The 19,914-nt window shown below is 51.3% G+C and overlaps 1 protein-coding gene across 1 annotated transcript in view; it reads left to right on the top strand.

The window, feature by feature from the left end:
• Positions 1–13,652, top strand: part of pex6 (peroxisomal biogenesis factor 6) — a gene marked incomplete at its 5' end in the record, with an annotated part of 17,591 nt that extends 3,939 nt beyond the window's left edge. Inside the window, 18 exon segments of the mRNA XM_084560597.1 lie at positions 5,077–5,246; positions 6,858–6,941; positions 7,360–7,390; positions 7,518–7,559; positions 7,562–7,612; positions 7,851–7,984; positions 8,063–8,168; positions 8,253–8,455; positions 8,732–8,918; positions 9,123–9,199; positions 9,394–9,511; positions 9,675–9,880; positions 10,588–10,649; positions 10,727–10,835; positions 10,941–11,057; positions 11,240–11,317; positions 11,625–11,764; positions 12,499–13,652. Of these exon segments, the coding sequence (XP_084416723.1) occupies positions 5,077–5,246; positions 6,858–6,941; positions 7,360–7,390; positions 7,518–7,559; positions 7,562–7,612; positions 7,851–7,984; positions 8,063–8,168; positions 8,253–8,455; positions 8,732–8,918; positions 9,123–9,199; positions 9,394–9,511; positions 9,675–9,880; positions 10,588–10,649; positions 10,727–10,835; positions 10,941–11,057; positions 11,240–11,317; positions 11,625–11,764; positions 12,499–12,635 (2,052 nt within the window). The 3' untranslated portion in view covers positions 12,636–13,652.
• Positions 13,653–19,914: the final 6,262 nt, after the last annotated feature.

The raw sequence follows: 19,914 nt of genomic DNA on the forward strand, positions 1-19,914 counted from the left end.
AGACAGCGTCAGAGACAGACAGAGCAGCGTCCAGCTCAGAGACAGGAAGACAGCGTCAGAGACAGACAGAGCAGCGTCCAGCTCAGAGACAGGAAGACAGCGTCAGAGACAGACAGAGCAGCGTCCAGCTCAGAGACAGGAAGACAGCGTCAGAGACATACAGAGCAGCGTCCAGCTCAGAGACAGGAAGACAGCGTCAGAGACAGACAGAGCAGCGTCCAGCTCAGAGACAGGAAGACAGCGTCAGAGACAGACAGAGCAGCGTCCAGCTCAGAGACAGGAAGACAGCGTCAGAGACAGACAGAGCAGCGTCCAGCTCAGAGACAGGAAGACAGCGTCAGAGACAGACAGAGCAGCGTCCAGCTCAGAGACAGGAAGACAGCGTCAGAGACAGACAGAGCAGCGTCCAGCTCAGAGACAGGAAGACAGCGTCAGAGACAGACAGAGCAGCGTCCAGCTCAGAGACAGGAAGACAGCGTCAGAGACAGACAGAGCAGCGTCCAGCTCAGAGACAGGAAGACAGCGTCAGAGACAGACAGAGCAGCGTCCAGCTCAGAGACAGGAAGACAGCGTCAGAGACAGACAGAGCAGCGTCCAGCTCAGAGACAGGAAGACAGCGTCAGAGACAGACAGAGCAGCGTCCAGCTCAGAGACAGGAAGACAGCGTCAGAGACAGACAGAGCAGCGTCCAGCTCAGAGACAGGAAGACAGCGTCAGAGACAGACAGAGCAGCGTCCAGCTCAGAGACAGGAAGACAGCGTCAGAGACAGACAGAGCAGCGTCCAGCTCAGAGACAGGAAGACAGCGTCAGAGACATACAGAGCAGCGTCCAGCTCAGAGACAGGAAGACAGCGTCAGAGACAGACAGAGCAGCGTCCAGCTCAGAGACAGGAAGACAGCGTCAGAGACAGACAGAGCAGCGTCCAGCTCAGAGACAGGAAGACAGCGTCAGAGACAGACAGAGCAGCGTCCAGCTCAGAGACAGGAAGACAGCGTCAGAGACAGACAGAGCAGCGTCCAGCTCAGAGACAGGAAGACAGCGTCAGAGACAGACAGAGCAGCGTCCAGCTCAGAGACAGGAAGACAGCGTCAGAGACAGACAGAGCAGCGTCCAGCTCAGAGACAGGAAGACAGCGTCAGAGACAGACAGAGCAGCGTCCAGCTCAGAGACAGGAAGACAGCGTCAGAGACAGACAGAGCAGCGTCCAGCTCAGAGACAGGAAGACAGCGTCAGAGACAGACAGAGCAGCGTCCAGCTCAGAGACAGGAAGACAGCGTCAGAGACAGACAGAGCAGCGTCCAGCTCAGAGACAGGAAGACAGCGTCAGAGACAGACAGAGCAGCGTCCAGCTCAGAGACAGGAAGACAGCGTCAGAGACAGACAGAGCAGCGTCCAGCTCAGAGACAGGAAGACAGCGTCAGAGACAAACAGAGCAGCGTCCAGCTCAGAGACAGGAAGACAGCGTCAGAGACAGACAGAGCAGCGTCCAGCTCAGAGACAGGAAGACAGCGTCAGAGACAGACAGAGCAGCGTCCAGCTCAGAGACAGGAAGACAGCGTCAGAGACAGACAGAGCAGCGTCCAGCTCAGAGACAGGAAGACAGCGTCAGAGACATACAGAGCAGCGTCCAGCTCAGAGACAGGAAGACAGCGTCAGAGACAGACAGAGCAGCGTCCAGCTCAGAGACAGGAAGACAGCGTCAGAGACAGACAGAGCAGCGTCCAGCTCAGAGACAGGAAGACAGCGTCAGAGACAGACAGAGCAGCGTCCAGCTCAGAGACAGGAAGACAGCGTCAGAGACAGACAGAGCAGCGTCCAGCTCAGAGACAGGAAGACAGCGTCAGAGACAGACAGAGCAGCGTCCAGCTCAGAGACAGGAAGACAGCGTCAGAGACAGACAGAGCAGCGTCCAGCTCAGAGACAGGAAGACAGCGTCAGAGACAGACAGAGCAGCGTCCAGCTCAGAGACAGGAAGACAGCGTCAGAGACAGACAGAGCAGCGTCCAGCTCAGAGACAGGAAGACAGCGTCAGAGACAGACAGAGCAGCGTCCAGCTCAGAGACAGGAAGACAGCGTCAGAGACAGACAGAGCAGCGTCCAGCTCAGAGACAGGAAGACAGCGTCAGAGACAGACAGAGCAGCGTCCAGCTCAGAGACAGGAAGACAGCGTCAGAGACAGACAGAGCAGCGTCCAGCTCAGAGACAGGAAGACAGCGTCAGAGACAGACAGAGCAGCGTCCAGCTCAGAGACAGGAAGACAGCGTCAGAGACAAACAGAGCAGCGTCCAGCTCAGAGACAGGAAGACAGCGTCAGAGACAGACAGAGCAGCGTCCAGCTCAGAGACAGGAAGACAGCGTCAGAGACAGACAGAGCAGCGTCCAGCTCAGAGACAAACAGAGCAGCGTCCAGCTCAGAGACAAACAGAGCAGCGTCCAGCTCAGAGACAGGAAGACAGCGTCAGAGACAAACAGAGCAGCGTCCAGCTCAGAGACAGGAAGACAGCGTCAGAGACAAACAGAGCAGCGTCCAGCTCAGAGACAGGAAGACAGCGTCAGAGACAAACAGAGCAGCGTCCAGCTCAGAGACAAACAGAGCAGCGTCCAGCTCAGAGACAGGAAGACAGCGTCAGAGACAGACAGAGCAGCGTCCAGCTCAGAGACAGGAAGACAGCGTCAGAGACAGACAGAGCAGCGTCCAGCTCAGAGACAGGAAGACAGCATCAGAGACAAACAGAGCAGCGTCCAGCTCAGAGACAGGAAGACAGCGTCAGAGACAGACAGAGCAGCGTCCAGCTCAGAGACAGGAAGACAGCGTCAGAGACAAACAGAGCAGCGTCCAGCTCAGAGACAGGAAGACAGCGTCAGAGACAGACAGAGCAGCGTCCAGCTCAGAGACAGGAAGACAGCGTCAGAGACAGACAGAGCAGCGTCCAGCTCAGAGACAGGAAGACAGCGTCAGAGACAGACAGAGCAGCGTCCAGCTCAGAGACAGGAAGACAGCGTCAGAGACATACAGAGCAGCGTCCAGCTCAGAGACAGGAAGACAGCGTCAGAGACAGACAGAGCAGCGTCCAGCTCAGAGACAGGAAGACAGCGTCAGAGACAGACAGAGCAGCGTCCAGCTCAGAGACAGGAAGACAGCGTCAGAGACAGACAGAGCAGCGTCCAGCTCAGAGACAGGAAGACAGCGTCAGAGACAGACAGAGCAGCGTCCAGCTCAGAGACAGGAAGACAGCGTCAGAGACAGACAGAGCAGCGTCCAGCTCAGAGACAGGAAGACAGCGTCAGAGACAGACAGAGCAGCGTCCAGCTCAGAGACAGGAAGACAGCGTCAGAGACAGACAGAGCAGCGTCCAGCTCAGAGACAGGAAGACAGCGTCAGAGACAGACAGAGCAGCGTCCAGCTCAGAGACAGGAAGACAGCGTCAGAGACAGACAGAGCAGCGTCCAGCTCAGAGACAGGAAGACAGCGTCAGAGACAGACAGAGCAGCGTCCAGCTCAGAGACAGGAAGACAGCGTCAGAGACAGACAGAGCAGCGTCCAGCTCAGAGACAGGAAGACAGCGTCAGAGACAGACAGAGCAGCGTCCAGCTCAGAGACAGGAAGACAGCGTCAGAGACAGACAGAGCAGCGTCCAGCTCAGAGACAGGAAGACAGCGTCAGAGACAAACAGAGCAGCGTCCAGCTCAGAGACAGGAAGACAGCGTCAGAGACAGACAGAGCAGCGTCCAGCTCAGAGACAGGAAGACAGCGTCAGAGACAGACAGAGCAGCGTCCAGCTCAGAGACAGGAAGACAGCGTCAGAGACAGACAGAGCAGCGTCCAGCTCAGAGACAAACAGAGCAGCGTCCAGCTCAGAGACAAACAGAGCAGCGTCCAGCTCAGAGACAGGAAGACAGCGTCAGAGACAAACAGAGCAGCGTCCAGCTCAGAGACAGGAAGACAGCGTCAGAGACAAACAGAGCAGCGTCCAGCTCAGAGACAAACAGAGCAGCGTCCAGCTCAGAGACAGGAAGACAGCGTCAGAGACAGACAGAGCAGCGTCCAGCTCAGAGACAGGAAGACAGCGTCAGAGACAGACAGAGCAGCGTCCAGCTCAGAGACAGGAAGACAGCGTCAGAGACAGACAGAGCAGCGTCCAGCTCAGAGACAGGAAGACAGCATCAGAGACAAACAGAGCAGCGTCCAGCTCTGAGACAGGAAGACAGCATCAGAGACAAACAGAGCAGCGTCCAGCTCAGAGACAGGAAGACAGCGTCAGAGACAAACAGAGCAGCGTCCAGCTCAGAGACAGGAAGACAGCGTCAGAGACAGACAGAGCAGCGTCCAGCTCAGAGACAGGAAGACAGCGTCAGAGACAGACAGAGCAGCGTCCAGCTCAGAGACAGGAAGACAGCATCAGAGACAAACAGAGCAGCGTCCAGCTCTGAGACAGGAAGACAGCATCAGAGACAAACAGAGCAGCGTCCAGCTCAGAGACAGGAAGACAGCATCAGAGACAAACAGAGCAGCGTCCAGCTCAGAGACAGGAAGACAGCGTCAGAGACAAACAGAGCAGCGTCCAGCTCAGAGACAAACAGAGCAGCGTCCAGCTCAGAGACAGGAAGACAGCGTCAGAGACAAACAGAGCAGCGTCCAGCTCAGAGACAGGAAGACAGCATCAGAGACAAACAGAGCAGCGTCCAGCTCAGAGACAAACAGAGCAGCGTCCAGCTCAGAGACAGGAAGACAGCGTCAGAGACAAACAGAGCAGCGTCCAGCTCAGAGACAGGAAGACAGCGTCAGAGACAGACAGAGCAGCGTCCAGCTCAGAGACAGGAAGACAGCGTCAGAGACAAACAGAGCAGCGTCCAGCTCAGAGACAAACAGAGCAGCGTCCAGCTCAGAGACAGGAAGACAGCGTCAGAGACAGACAGAGCAGCGTAGAGGAGGTGCTGAGGTGTAAAAGCTTAGATTGAATGATAATAACGTCAGACGTGTATTTAGGTGTTCCCCTGACGTTACCATGAGGCTCAGCTCAGTGGGTTCATGGTTCTCATCATTATTTCTTCTCTGATGTTCTTCCTCTGGTCAGAGGTGGAACCCGACTCCTCCAGATCCCAGCGCTCCGAGCTCTGACAGCTTCTGTCGCTCGGCCTCGCCACCGTTCACCAGAGAGCTTCACATCCAGCCGCTCGTCTCTCCGCTCTACGACAACCTGAGCTGCTACGACAACGTCCTGGCCCAACACTTCAGCACCCCCAGGTCAGCTCCTGCTCTCTGAGGCCCAGCTGGTCTCTCTGGGGCCCAGGTAGTCTCTCTGAGGCCCAGGTGGTCTCTCTGGGGCCCAGGTGGTCTCTCTGAGGCCCAGCTGGTCTCACTGAGGCCCAGCTGGTCTCTCTGAGGCCCAGGTGGTCTAACTGAGGCCCAGCTGGTCTCACTGAGGACCAGCTGGTCTCACTGAGGACCAGGTAGTCTCTCTGAGGCCCAGGTGGTCTAACTGAGGCCCAGGTGGTCTCTCTGAGGCCCAGGTAGTCTCTCTGAGGCTCAGAGAGACCAGGTAGTCTCTCTCTGAGGCCCAGGTGGTCTCACTGAGGCGAGGCCCAGGTGGTCTCTCTGAGGCCCAGCTGGTCTCTCTGAGGACCAGCTGGTCTCACTGAGGACCAGCTGGTCTCACTGAGGACCAGGTAGTCTCTCTGAGGCCCAGGTAGTCTCTCTGAGGCTCAGAGAGACCAGGTAGTCTCTCTCTGAGGCCCAGGTGGTCTCTCTGAGGCCCAGGTGGTCTCTCTGAGGCCCAGCTGGTCTCACTGAGGACCAGCTGGTCTCACTGAGGACCAGGTAGTCTCTCTGAGGCCCAGGTGGTCTAACTGAGGCCCAGGTGGTCTCTCTGAGGCCCAGGTAGTCTCTCTGAGGCTCAGAGAGACCAGGTAGTCTCTCTCTGAGGCCCAGGTGGTCTCACTGAGGCGAGGCCCAGGTGGTCTCTCTGAGGCCCAGCTGGTCTCTCTGAGGCCCAGCTGGTCTCACTGAGGCCCAGGTAGTCTCACTGAGGCGAGGCCCAGGTGGTCTCTCTGAGGCCCAGCTGGTCTCTCTGAGGCCCAGCTGGTCTCACTGAGGCCCAGCTGGTCTCTCTGAGGCCCAGGTGGTCTCTCTGAGGCCCAGGTGGTCTCACTGAGGCGAGGCCCAGGTGGTCTCTCTGAGGCCCAGCTGGTCTCACTGAGGCCCAGCTGGTCTCACTGAGGCCCAGGTAGTCTCACTGAGGCGAGGCCCAGGTGGTCTCTCTGAGGCCCAGCTGGTCTCTCTGAGGCCCAGCTGGTCTCACTGAGGCCCAGCTGGTCTCTCTGAGGCCCAGGTGGTCTCTCTGAGGCCCAGGTGGTCTCACTGAGGCGAGGCCCAGGTGGTCTCTCTGAGGCCCAGCTGGTCTCTCTGAGGCCCAGCTGGTCTCTCTGAGGCCCAGGTAGTCTCTCTGAGGCCCAGGTAGTCTCTCTGAGGCCCAGGTAGTCTCTCTGAGGCCCAGCTGGTCTCTCTGAGGCCCAGGTAGTCTCTCTGAGGCCCAGCTGGTCTCTCTGAGGCCCAGCTGGTCTCTCTGAGGCCCAGGTAGTCTCTCTGAGGCCCAGCTGGTCTCTCTGAGGCCCAGGTAGTCTCTCTGAGGCCCAGCTGGTCTCTCTGAGGCCCAGGTAGTCTCTCTGAGGCCCAGGTAGTCTCTCTGAGGCCCAGCTGGTCTCTCTGAGGCCCAGCTGGTCTCTCTGAGGCCCAGGTAGTCTCTCTGAGGCCCAGCTGGTCTCTCTGAGGCCCAGGTAGTCTCTCTCTTCTCTACATTCTGGAGCATTTCTTTGAGCGTGAGGTTTGTGGCTCTAAATAAATCCTGACTTCCTGCAGGCTGGTTGCACAGGGAGACGTCCTGACGGTCCCAGCTGGAAACCATCCAGACCTGCTGGAGGACGGCTCTGAGGGGATCCACAGGTACCACGGCCCAGTCCAGGGCCCAGTCCAGGGCCCAGTCCAGGGCCCAGTCATATGTGGACTGAGGTCATATAGATAAGATGAGGTGTCAGTTTGTGAAATAATAATAATGAATGAGGAAAGTACTGGTTACATTCTCTGAAATATTAATTCTCACATGTTTTAAAATGTTTGACTGAGGTCATTTCAGTTTGAAAGGAATCCAGACTCTGTAACGTCTCATCAGGTTAATAATCTTTTATTTATGTGGCTGGATGAACCCCTAACCCTAACAGGGACCTCACATGTTTTACATGTTTGGTTATTTTAAATAGATCAGTTCAGATGGTCTGAACTTTAATGTAGATTTATTTATATACAGAATAAATGTTGTGTAGTGATGAAAGATCTCTGACCTCTGACCTCTGACGTCTGCCAGGTGTCCAGTGCTGTTCTTCAAAGTGCAGAAGGTGTGTCGAGGAGGAGGAGCAGGAGGAGGAGCAGGAGCAGGAGCAGGAGGAGGAGGAGGAGGAGGAGGAGGAGGAGCAGCAGGAGGAGGAGGAGGAGGAGGAGGAGGAGGAGGAGGAGCAGCAGCAGGAGGAGGAGGAGGAGCAGGAGGAGGAGGAGGAGCAGGAGGAGCAGCAGCAGCAGCAGCTTACCTGGCAGACAGACTGCACACCTCCCTGTACATGGTGAATATAGGACATTGTAAAAAATGAAGTCACACCTTGAGGACTTTCTGGACGCTCTCTCACAGCTTTAGAGTCTTGAGACTCGCTGACTGATGACCAGGGTCCATTTACCAAGACTGAACTGTTTACTTTGTCTCTGCAGATCCTTTCATTAGTTTTCGTCTCTTAGATCAGAGAGTGATGTTTCACTGAGACTCATTCAGGGACGGGTTGAATCCGTCTTGTTGTGTCTCCTCAGGGAGCGTCCACTAACGGCCCCGCCCCCTGCTGCTCCGTGGAGGGAGCGTCTCTGTGGAGCAGTCTGTCTCCTCCAGGCCTCAGCAAAACCGTCGACCTCATCAGCAGCATCGTCCTGCCCCACCTGCAGCACAGGTAACCCAGGTCCTGTCTGCTGGGACAGATGAGTCACACAGAGCCTGTCAGTGACGGTGGTGTTGTATGTGGTTGTAGCAGCTCTCTGTCCGGTTGCACCGTCCTGCTTCATGGTCCTGCAGGGAGTGGAAAGATGACGGTGGTCAGAGCAGCAAGCTACAGACTCAACCTCCACCTGCTGAAGGTACAGCCCTGCCTGATGTCAGCATAGAGAAATGATCAGAGCTTCCTGTGACGTCTCCCCCCTCGTCTGTCTGGCTGTGTGCAGGTGGACTGTTTGAGCTTGTGTGCAGACACTCCTGCAGCGTCTGAGGTGAAGCTGGCGTCTGTGTTTCAGCGAGCAGACTCTCTGCAGCCCTGCATCCTGCTGCTCAGGAACATGCAGCTCCTGATCAAACCCCGAGGATCCGCAGAGGACGACGGCAGGATCCAGGCGGCGCTGTGCCGGCTGGTTAGCAGCACCCCCACCAGGTCAGTGACAGGTCTTCACCCAGGACTAGTTTAACCTGGGGGCCTCTAGTCACTTGGAATATTTGCGCAGGTTGTCTGTGAATTAAACTTGAAAGTCTGCAGCTCAGTCTGAGGCTCAGTCTCAGTCTGAGGCTCAGTCTGAGGCTCAGTCTGAGGCTCAGTAGCGTCTCAGTCTGAGGCTCAGTCTGAGGCTCAGTCTGAGGCTCAGTAGCGTCTCAGTCTGAGGCTCAGCCTGAGGCTCAGTCTGACTGTGACGGTCCTGTCTGTGTGCTTCAGTGTGGTGGTGGTGGCCTCGGTCTGCAGACCTCGGGATCTGTCTGCTGGTGTCATGGCAGCATTCGTCCACCAGGTGGAGATGGAGACTCCCACTGAGGACCAGAGACTCTCCATGCTGGTGGGCCTGAGCCGTGACCTTCACCTGGGGCGGGACGTCAGCCTGGAGAGACTCTCCAAACTCACAGCGGTATGTAACGTTGACTCCAGACCTTCAGCGCCACCACCAGGACATGTAAACCAACTCAGCTGGATCATTTTCACTGTGGTTCACCGAGGCGCTGGGTTAATGAAGGTCCAGACTGACAGATCCATGACTCTCTGACCGTGACCTCCTCTCCTGAGCTCCTTGGACGATGGCAGAGGATTCATTCAGGTCTGGTTGTGGTTGCAGGGCTTTGTGCTGGGGGATGTGAGCGCTCTGCTGGTTGAGGCTGGTAGATCTGCCTGCAGGAGGCTGAGCCACACGTGGTGAGACTGGAGACAAACATTTATTCACCACTGAATACATTAAAGCTATGAGGAGACAAACATGCTGCATGCTAGAGTTACACTGAGTGACAGGTTTACAGTCCCAGTCAGGCTCTGACTACATGACCTGTTCTACTGTCGTCTTCATCATTAATGATGTCCTCCTAACGTGGACAACACTGTTGTTTGTGCAGCGCTGGGCGACAGCAGGAGGATCTGTGCTCCAGTGGAGTGACCATCCAGAACCAGGACTTTACCTCCGCCCTGGAGACCCTGCAGGACGCCCAGTCCAAGGCCATTGGTGCCCCAAAGGTAAGGAGACGTGGCCCGTCACAGCACACCTGTAGAGGTTTGATCTGAGTTCTGTGTGTCTGTGTGTGTGTGTGTGTGTGTCTGTGTGTCTGTGTGTGTGTGTGTGTGTGTGTGTGTGTGTGTGTGTGTGTGTGTGTGTGTGTGTGTGTGTGTGTGAGAACAGATTCCTAATGTGCGTTGGGAGGATGTCGGAGGTCTGCAGCAGGTGAAGAGAGAGATCCTAGACACCGTCCAGCTTCCCCTGCAGCGTCCAGAGCTCCTGTCTCTGGGTCTGAACCGGACCGGGGTCCTGCTGTACGGACCCCCAGGAACAGGGAAGACCCTCCTGGCCAAAGCTGTGGCCACTGAGTGCTCCATGACCTTCCTCAGGTAGGGTCAGTCCTCTCTAGAGGAGCTCAAGACCTCACATCAAGCTCTTTACATAAAACTGCATTTAAACCTTCAGACACAGTTTAAGATGAGGATGGAGGATGAACCATGATGACGTGAGTTCTAACGCAGCCTCCAACAACAGTAAAGTAAAGTGAATACGTGTTAGTGGAGCCATTAAACAGGGACAGGACATCTAGCCTAGGTTACTGACTGTGACCCCGGCTTCTCTGAGTGTTATGTAAGCAGAGAGCAGTTCTGGTGTCATATATGTACATGGTTGAGAGTCAACACATCTGTGTGTAACTACCATCAGTCTGTTAGTGGGTGCTGTCATGGAGGAAACAGATTTACATCATTAACTGTAAATCAGATTCTCTTGCACCTTGATTTTATATTCCTTTATTTAGTGTTGTTAGTCATGATCTAAACTATATTCCTTTATTTATGTTAATGATCTAAACTATATTCCTTTATTTATGTTAATGATCTAAACTATATTCCTTTATTTATGTTAATGATCTAAACTATATTCCTTTATTTATGTTAATGATCTAAACTATATTCCTTTATTTATGTTAATGATCTAAACTATATTCCTTTATTTATGTTAATGATCTAAACTATATTCCTTTATTGATGTTAATGATGTAAACTAGTGTTTCTGCTGAGAGTCAACATGTTGAACGTCTTTCTGTCTTCGTCAGTGTTAAAGGTCCAGAGCTCATCAACATGTACGTGGGTCAGAGTGAAGAAAACATCAGAGAAGGTTTGTTTACGTCTCTCGGGTCTCCATGGTAACGCTGACTGTTCGTCAGACCATGACCGTGTTGGTGTTGTGCTCAGTCTTCCTCAGAGCGCGCTCAGCTGCTCCATGTGTCGTCTTCTTTGATGAGCTGGACTCTCTGGCTCCCAGCAGGGGGCGCAGCGGAGACTCTGGAGGGGTGATGGACAGGTCAGTCAGCTTCACTCTTTATTTGTTGGCGTCCTGCTGGACACACGTGGACGTCCCTGCGTCCGGCTGCAGAGGTGTAAATAAAGTTGGGTTGAATCTCTCCAGAGTCGTGTCTCAGCTGCTGGCGGAGCTCGATGCGCTGCACTCGTCCGTCGGCGTCTTTGTCATCGGAGCCACAAACCGTCCAGACCTGTTGGATCAGTCTCTGCTGAGGCCGGGCAGGTCAGACACGCACACACACACACACACACACACACACACGCACACACACTGACCCCTGACCTCTGACCCCTGACCTCTGACCTCTGACCATCTAAGTCCCTGACGTAGGGATGACCCGGTGGTGAGGGCTTCAGTGATAACTAATAAATATAAGATGAAGCTTGATGTCTGCGTCTCCTCAGGTTTGATAAACTGGTCTATGTTGGAATCAACGAGGATCGAGTCTCCCAGCTGCAGGTTCTCCAGGCCGTCCTCAGAAAGTAAGAACATCCAGACAGTCCCCTGTTAGTCCACACCGGGACACAAACACTCCTCACGGGACACAGCTAGCACCCCGTGAGGAGTCCTGACTAGAAAGACTAGGGTGTTGTTCAGGTGCTGATAATCAGTTTCAGGTTTCAGGTTTCAGGTGAACCAGTGAGTCCAGGTGAGTCCAGGTGAGTCCAGGTGAGTCCAGGTGAGTCCAGGTGAGATCAGAGAGGATGAAACCGTGTAATTAACCTGGAGTCCTTTACACTTATCTGGGATGGATCAGAGAACTAAAGTTGAGTTTAACCTGGGCTCCAGGTTCCAGTTGGATCCTGGTGTCAACCTGCAGGAGGTGGTGGATCGTTGCCCCGCCCACATGACCGGCGCCGACCTGTACGCCCTCTGTTCAGACGCCATGACGGCCGCCATCAAGAGGAAGGTCTCTCTCATCAACAACGGTAAGAAACGCTGTGACTGGTGAGATTTATTTAACACTGTATTATAAATGTTATATATAACTATGTAATGAATAAACATTTGCTGCTTGTAAACGTGGTGGTTTTCAGACCGTAGAACATTTTACTTCTCTTCATTTCACTATTAAACGTCAGAGTCTGATTCTCTGCCTCAGCAGAATAAATGATCAGATTATTATCTGACATGTGCTCCAGGTTTCAGAACCAAAGACCTGCTGCTGCTTCATCTGATGACGTCACATGAAGAAAATAAAATGTTAGATAGCCTCATGCAGTTTAGATGGAAGACAAAGAAACCTGCAGGATGTTAGTTTTTCATCATGTGTACAGTCACATGCTCGACCAGGTTTATTTAGGTTGGATGTCAACACTTTAAATCTAAAGTTCAGTCTGTAACCCTCCCCTCCTCCTTCCTCTCTTCCCTCCCCCTCCCCTCCTCCCTCCCTCCCCTCCCCTCCCCTCCCCCTCCCTCTCTTCCCTCCTCCCTCCCCTCCTCCCTCCCCTCCCCTCCCCTCCTCCCTCCCCTCTCTCCCCTCCTCCCTCCCCTCTCCTCCTTCTCCTCCCTCCCCTCCCCTCCCCCTCCCTCTCCTCCCTCCCCCTCCCCTCCTCCTTCTCCTCCCTCCTCCCTCCCCTCTCTCCCCTCCCCCTCCCCCTCCCCTCCTCCCTCCTCCCTCCCTCCCCTCCTCCTCCCTCCTCCCTCCCCTCCCCCCTCTCAGGTCTGGATTCAGAGGACTCCCCCGTCCTCCTCTCCGTCGAGGATTTCTCCGCAGCGTTGGAAAACTTCAAGCCATCAGTTTGTGACCAGGAGCTGCTGAGATACAAACACATTCAACAGAAACTCACTGCAAAGTAGAAACCCAGATGTTCACCCTCCAACAGCTGGCCAGATGTTAGATGAATCCTTTAAAGTGCCTCCAGCCGCAGGTCGCTGCTGTATAATACTGTAAAGACAATAATAACATGTAAATGATGTAAAGAGGAGGTAATTTATACAGTAGTGATGTAATTAATAAACTTATGATGACAGACTAATAATATAAATGTGGGCTTTAATTTGTTGTAATCAGAGGAGTTCAGACGAGCTAACTGAAAGTAGACAAAGATAGAACCCAGACAACAAATAAAAATAGAGACACCAGACTAAAGTGAGCCAATATTACATATCAGAGAGGAGCTCCTCTAGGATCCAATCAGAGTCCATGTGTTCAGAAGTGTTTCCATCAATGTAATGAGACTCAGGTGTGGTTCAGGTCCTGGTTTAGGATTTGTCTCAGTCTGATCTTCACAACACATGTTTGTGGACAAAGGAGCTTTCTGAGGAGCTCAGAGAAAGAGTTGTTGTTGCTCGTCAGGCTGGAAAAGGTTCCAGAACCATCTCTAAAGAGTTTGGAACCCACAAATAATCCACAGTCAGACAGATTGAAGACGACTGTTCCCCTCCACAGGAGTGGTCCACCAACAACTGAGAGACACCACCATGTCTCACCGGTCGTCTTTTGTCTGTCTTTATGTGGCACCCCTTGAGCCTGGTCCTTACAGGTGTCTCCTACATTCTTCAGCTCCACTCATGTCAGAGGGTCAGACTGTGAACGTGGTGATGTTTGGAGCATCCTCACTGTGTCTGAGAAAAGATCTATATCTGGATCTAGTGACCAGTCAGCTGCTGACTCCGTCTGTCCATCTGATGTCACATGATTCTACGTCCTCTGGTTTCTCTGTAGAGGTGATGAGGCTGAGCTCTGATGTTTTATTAGCATCAAAGATATCAGCAGCTTGTGTCGTCTATGAGGAGACTGATACTGAGCTCTGATTATTCACATTTATTTTAACAAACTAAAGTTTTAGTTTTGATTCTGTAGCAGAGCTGACTGTCTCTATAACGGGGTAGACCTATATGACAGGAAGAATAGAAGCAGTGGGACGTTTGTCTCAGTGAGGGACAGACGGACACTGGACAAACGTCTGTCCATCATGGACGGTCCATCTGATCCACTCCACCAGACTATAGAGGGACAGTGGAGCTCATTCTCCAACAGACTGATCCATCTCCACTCCCACAGTGGAGATGGATCAATCTCTCTTATTTTAATTTTACTTTTATTTTATCTTTCTTTTTACTTGTGGTTCTCAACAGTGTTGTTTATGAGCAGCTGAGCTTCTGTGACCAAACAATTTATCTAGTGGGTCAATAAAGTCTACTTTAGAAAATGTCCTGGAACAGACCTGGAACTCTTCTTCTTCTTCTTCTTCTTCTTCTTCTTCTTCTTCTTCTTCTTCTTCTTCTTCTTCTTCTTCTTCTTCTTCTTCTTCTTCTTCTTCTTCTTCTTCTTCTTCTTCTTCTTCTTCTTCTTCTTCTTCTTCTTCTTCTTCTTCTTCTTCTTCTTCTTCTTCTTCTTCTTCTTCTTCTTCTTCTTCTTCTTCTTCTTCTTCTTCTTCTTCTTCTTCTTCTCGTCATTCTTCTTCTTCTTCTTTTTGATGTTGACTGACAAGTTAAATAAAATATGTCCTGTGAAGTTAAAGTATTAACTGTCATCTAGTTGTGTCTTTTATTTTTCTGCAGTCCCAGACAGAAAGTGATCTCTGGTGTCACATGACCACAGCAGCTAAGTGGCTCTGACTGATGTCTGATAATAAAACCATAAAAAAAACTTCATTGATCACAAGAAAAAAATCATTTTATTCAACAATTTCTTTCCTTCATATCGTGCTTCAAATAAATCAAACTAATGATTACGTCACAGTTCAGTTCAGTTATCCTCTATGTGATGTAGGTTTCTAGCTGTGGACCTTCTACAACATGATTCTTAGTTAGTCGTTAATAAAAGCTTTATTTCTGTGGATTGTGATGATGTAGGTGAGTGTTGTTTGAATGGAGAGCTGAAAGCCATGGCAGGACTTTTGTCTTCTGAGGCTGGTGAGACGTGATCAGTCCACCGTTGTCTCTCCGTTGCTGTGGTCCAGTGTGTGAACAGACAAACAGGTGGAGATGAAGCGTTTGGTAAAACCCTCCACGGTCCAGTCTGCAGATGTGTCTCATGTTCCTAAACGCATGGAGTTACACTAATGTTATGTTTCTATTGCAACACGTTGCCTTGACTAGCAACTTAATTATTCTACCTGATGCATCTGAATTCATCTAGGTGTGATTGTACCAACCCATTGGAATGGTGTACGCCATGTAGACTAGGGATGTCCAGATCAGTATCAGGCTTATTTATTTTAGGTCTGATATAAACCAAAACCACGTCCCTGTAGCATCATAACGTCTTCTTCTCAGGTTTTAATGGTGGTTTCCCAGTGTCAAAGCTACCAAACATCAGAGAAGAAGAAGAAGAAGAAGGTGAATGTGGATGTTTGGTGAGGTGGTAGTAGTTGATGGTCATTCAATACTACCACCTTGATCCAGAAAGCATCAAGGAGATAATTATTCCAGAGAGGATTAAGATTAGAGGATTAAAAATTGATTGGACTGACTCTAGGAGACCAAGGAAGACAAGGAAAGACTTTAGGAAGCTACAGGAAGGAACTTTAGTTTATTTAAGATCTGATCAGCTGATACTGAATATTAGAGGATCAGGATCATATCTGGAGGAAAAACATCTTGCTGGGGACATCCCTAATGTAAGGTTTAGTAATGTGAGTAGAAGAATGTGAGGCAGAGGTTGGCGTCCCGTCAGAGAGTTTAATCAGTAGCTGGTCTGGACTCTTCTGAGACTCAAACCTGAGAGAGTCTGGACCACGAACACAGGGACAGCTGGGTTTGTTCTACCAGATGTACAAGCCAGTAAATAGAGTCCAATGAGCCGAAACAGATGGGTATATAATGAGAGGGGTGAAGCTGGTCGTCCAGGTCCAGGTCTGGGTGTAATCCGGATCAGTCTGGAGGTCTCAGTCTCTGTGGTTCTTTCTCCGGCTTCATTCTGTTGTTTTGTGGTTCTTGGATTTTAGTTCGTTGCTGGGGCAAAGATCCAACAAACAGGTTCACTTTGTTTTCCATGTCTACCAAGCAGGTCCTCTCCGTCAAGGACTCAGGTGAAGTGGGGCATTCGGCTGCAGGTTCTGGAAGAACAGAGTTAACGTTTGATGGACCACATCATAGTTCACTGAATCAAGCAAGAAGAACCAGACTAGATGATAGGTTAATCCAGAAGAACCAGACTAGATGATAGGTTAATCCAGAAGAACCAGACTAGATGATAGGTTAATCCAGAAGAACATGTTGTTCTGTTTGTATTCAGCTCCACACGCTGAACACTGAACCCAGAAACACCAAAGAAAACACAACGAGGACGCCTGGACTCATGTGGTCGGTCCATAGTCAGGTAAGACCAACAAAACATGGTGAGATTTAGATTTGGGTGAATGAATGCTTTCTGACAATAATCAGCCATAACATTATGACATTAGGGGAGGGGCCTCTGTGGATCATCCCACAGATACTTGATCAGTTTGGGATCTAGTGAATCTGGAGGCCAGGTCAACACCTTGTGCTGTTCTTCATGTTTTTTTTTTTTAGTTGTTCCTAAAGTGTTTTTGTGTGTGTGTCTGTGTCAGGCTGCATCCTGCTGGGGATGGCTGCTGCCATCAAGGAGTGTCATTGCTATGGGGTGGGGGGGTCTGGTCTGGTCTAGGTGGGGGTGTCTGGTCTGGTCTAGGTGGGTGCTACATGTCTAAGTAACATCCACACCAATGAATGCCAGGTCCAGAAGTTTCCCAGCAGAACATTGTCATAATGTCATTTACTACCTCTCTGGTGTTATCAGCCTTCTCCTTAAATCTAGTGACGTAGTAAATCTACGTAGATGTTCATAACTTAATGTATTTTCCTGCAGACTAACATCTGCTTAGAACGTCTCTCTGTCAGTTTCAGCTTTTAAACTATGAGTTTGGTAAATAAAGAGGAAACTCAGCTGAACTGTTGTTGGACATGAGGAATCTCTTCACTTGGACTTTTGAGTCTTGGAATCAGTTCCAACATCTGTCCTCAGTGACCCAGGACTAGTGATCACCCTCAGTGTCCTCCGTCCTCTTTTCTTACTGGGTTGTCTCCTCCAGCCTTTCAGAGAGTCCGTCTCTGTCATGTTCTCCAGTGTTTTCCTTGGTGATTGAGGGTTCAGCGTTCCTCCATGCAACATAAGCCATATTTACCGCTTACGTGGCCTTTGCTACTTTCGTGCGCTTCATCCTTTTCCTCCTCATGAGGGTCACCTGAGGCCTCTTCAACCCTGCGATCAGCAGCAGCAACCTGGGCCGCGACTTGGTGAGCCAGCTTCTCAGTAGCGTCCCCTTGGGAAACCTGTGGGAACAGCAGTCAGTTAAGAGCCAGGACCTCCACAGAGCCTTTTACTAAAGCCTGCTTATTACTCATTTACTGCTCTGAAAGGATAGCAGAAAGCTTTGCTGGCACTCACAGTCCAAGAAATACCTTTTTACTGGTACAGATGTAAAGATGTGAATCAGAATTTAAAAACAAAGCCAATGAAGCTTTAAGGAAACATCTATTGGATGGATTGTCCTAAAATGTTCAGCCGTCCCATGAATTCATCCTGATATGTCCACCAGATGGTTTAAGAAGTGAAACCTCAGCTGTAAGTCGTGGTTAGTGCTGCAGAGAAAGCTGCATTCAGGATACAGGAGTAACGTTAGTTCTGAATGACCAAACCCTTTCACGTCAACGTCAACATTAGTGAAACTCTCTGAGCAAAGCCTCTCAGATGAACTCTTCTATCTTCTGTCTGATCTCAGTAGACTGAATAGAACCAAAGAGCAGACGGCGTCAAGCCTTAAGTCGTCTGGAAGCCTTCTGAGAAAATAACACTGGAGGTTAAATAAGGAAGTGTAGCAGGCCAACATGTGTTAATGGTGGCCTCAGACATCACTCAGACTGTTTCCTCCAATAAACCGCTGGAAGTCTGTAAACTCTTTCTACAGGTCAGTCAACACCAGCGCTCACCAGAGAGAGAGAGAATGAAGGCTATAAGTGAACGTTGGTGCCATCCCATGAAACATCCTCAGACTGAAAACATGTGTTCACTCTGGAAACAATGAATCATGAATCACTTGTTCCCCATCACTGGTTCTAAACTGAACTATCAGCTGATAAATACACAAAGACAGGAAATACACACTGTAGATCTGAGCCCCTGGTGACCTCTGGCCAAACAACCAACCAATCCCTTCCCGTCTCAGGGCCTTTCAAACTTCAATCAGCACCACGCACATCTGCAGTCCCCCCTCCCTCCCTCCCTCCCCCTCCTCCCTCTCCCCCCCAGCCTGGATTAGAAAGCAGGACAGTACCTCCACCAGTAACTCTCCTCACCGAAGCACCATCACAGTATTTCAGACGCCAGCTCGACACTTTTAACCAACACCCCGAGCTCCAGAGCTGCAGAGCTGCAGAGCTACGACCTGAGTCTTTATGTGAGCAGTGACCTGCTGAGCTCGATGGAAAACAGAAAAAAACAAAAAACCTCTCATTGTTTTTGTGCTGTTCGAGCACACTGCAACGAGCCAGAGAGAAATCTAGCAACGTTCAGACGTGGAGGCCGTGCTGACGCCATTGTTGTCGCCTGTGGGGGCTCGATGTTAAATGTACCGAGGGGGGCATTGTTTGTGTGGCCCCGCCCCCTTTACCCCTGCTCCCTTTCATCAGGCCCATCTGATCAGCTTCATCTCCTGTAGAGACACTCCTTCTCCTCCTCCTCCCCTTCCTCCTCCTCCTCCTTCTCCTCCTCCTTCTCCTCCTCCTCCCCTTCCTCCTCCTTCTCCTCCTCCTCCTTCTCCTCCTCTGAGAGGATCAGCAGCTGCAGATAGAGTCTCTGACCTCGTCTTTACCTGCAGACGTCTCTCGCTCACCTGAACTGGTTCTCTGTCCAACTCTTCTAGTTAAAGCAGGTTCACCTCCTTACCTTTTTACGCTTCTTTAATTCAAAACACACAACTTGCCTTTTCAGATGTTTTCTCCTCCCCTCTTGTTTTCCTTGTTGGATTAATCCCTCCCACCCAAGCCTGCCTCCTCCTCCTCCTCAGTTTGTCTTACTGACCGGTTACCGACGTCCTTAGGGTCACAGGTACCAGGTAACTTTGACATTCTCCTCGTCCGTCCGGCCTGTAGCAGCTAACGAGAGGAGCTCACTCTTAATGTCTGAGTCACCTAACAAACCAGCTGGCATCATCATCGTCATCATCATCATCATCATCATCATCAACGTCACAAATCCTCCCTGCCGCCTGTCTCAGCAGGAAATGAACCATTCGTCCCCAAAGCGTAGTAATCCAAGTGAGAAGTTTATTTTTCAGACAGGTATCAGAGGACAGAGGAACCACTGAGTTGTTAAAAGCAGATCTGCGACTGTACGGCACCGACAAACCAGAACACTTGCCTCAAATTCATCAGGAGTCCAAGTTCTCACTGTGAGGCTCTGAAATACATCAAGTTTCAAGAGTTAGCAGTTTAACAGCGGAGCGTGGAGTCACAGCCAGGCTCTCCATCGCCTCCACCCACTCGCCTCGGCACACAACTTAGCAGTTCTCCCTACCTCGGCTCAAGGAACACAACAGAAAGCAGTCCTTACCAATTGACCCCACACATTTGTTAGGTTATGCCCCCAGCGTCCCTGCAGAGGCACATATATGATCCCCGCTGCAGTTTTTTCCTTGCACACTAGAAGGTTCAGCCAGGATGCAAAAACAAAATGTGCTAAATAATAGGAGGCCATGAACCGGCCGGGTGGGGTGGGGTGGGGGTGGAGGAGAGGCGGGGCCGGGGCCTTTAAAAGAGGAGGGTCCACTCAGCACTTCTGCCTGCGAACACCAAAAGGTGATCCCAGGAGAAGCAGCCAATCAGGGAGCGGGCTTAACCTGTTGCCATGACGCCTGACATGGGCCTTCATAAAAAGCCCCCCCACCCGCCCTACTGAGGCTTGGGGGGGGGGGGTTTGAGTAAGTGGAAGAGTTGGACAGTGAAGGAGGAGCCTGCAGACAGAACCCAGTCACCTATTAGACCCTCTGACGTCCTGACTGACACTAAACCTTCACTTTGTTCCAAGGAAAAATTAATTCTTTCTCCTCTGAACTAAATCCTGACTGAATTTACTCGACCTCAGCAGGAGGGACGTCTCTAATTATAGAGG

This window comes from Chelon labrosus (assembly GCF_963514085.1).
Source record: "Chelon labrosus genome assembly, chromosome: 2".
Classification (NCBI taxonomy): domain Eukaryota; kingdom Metazoa; phylum Chordata; class Actinopteri; order Mugiliformes; family Mugilidae; genus Chelon; species Chelon labrosus.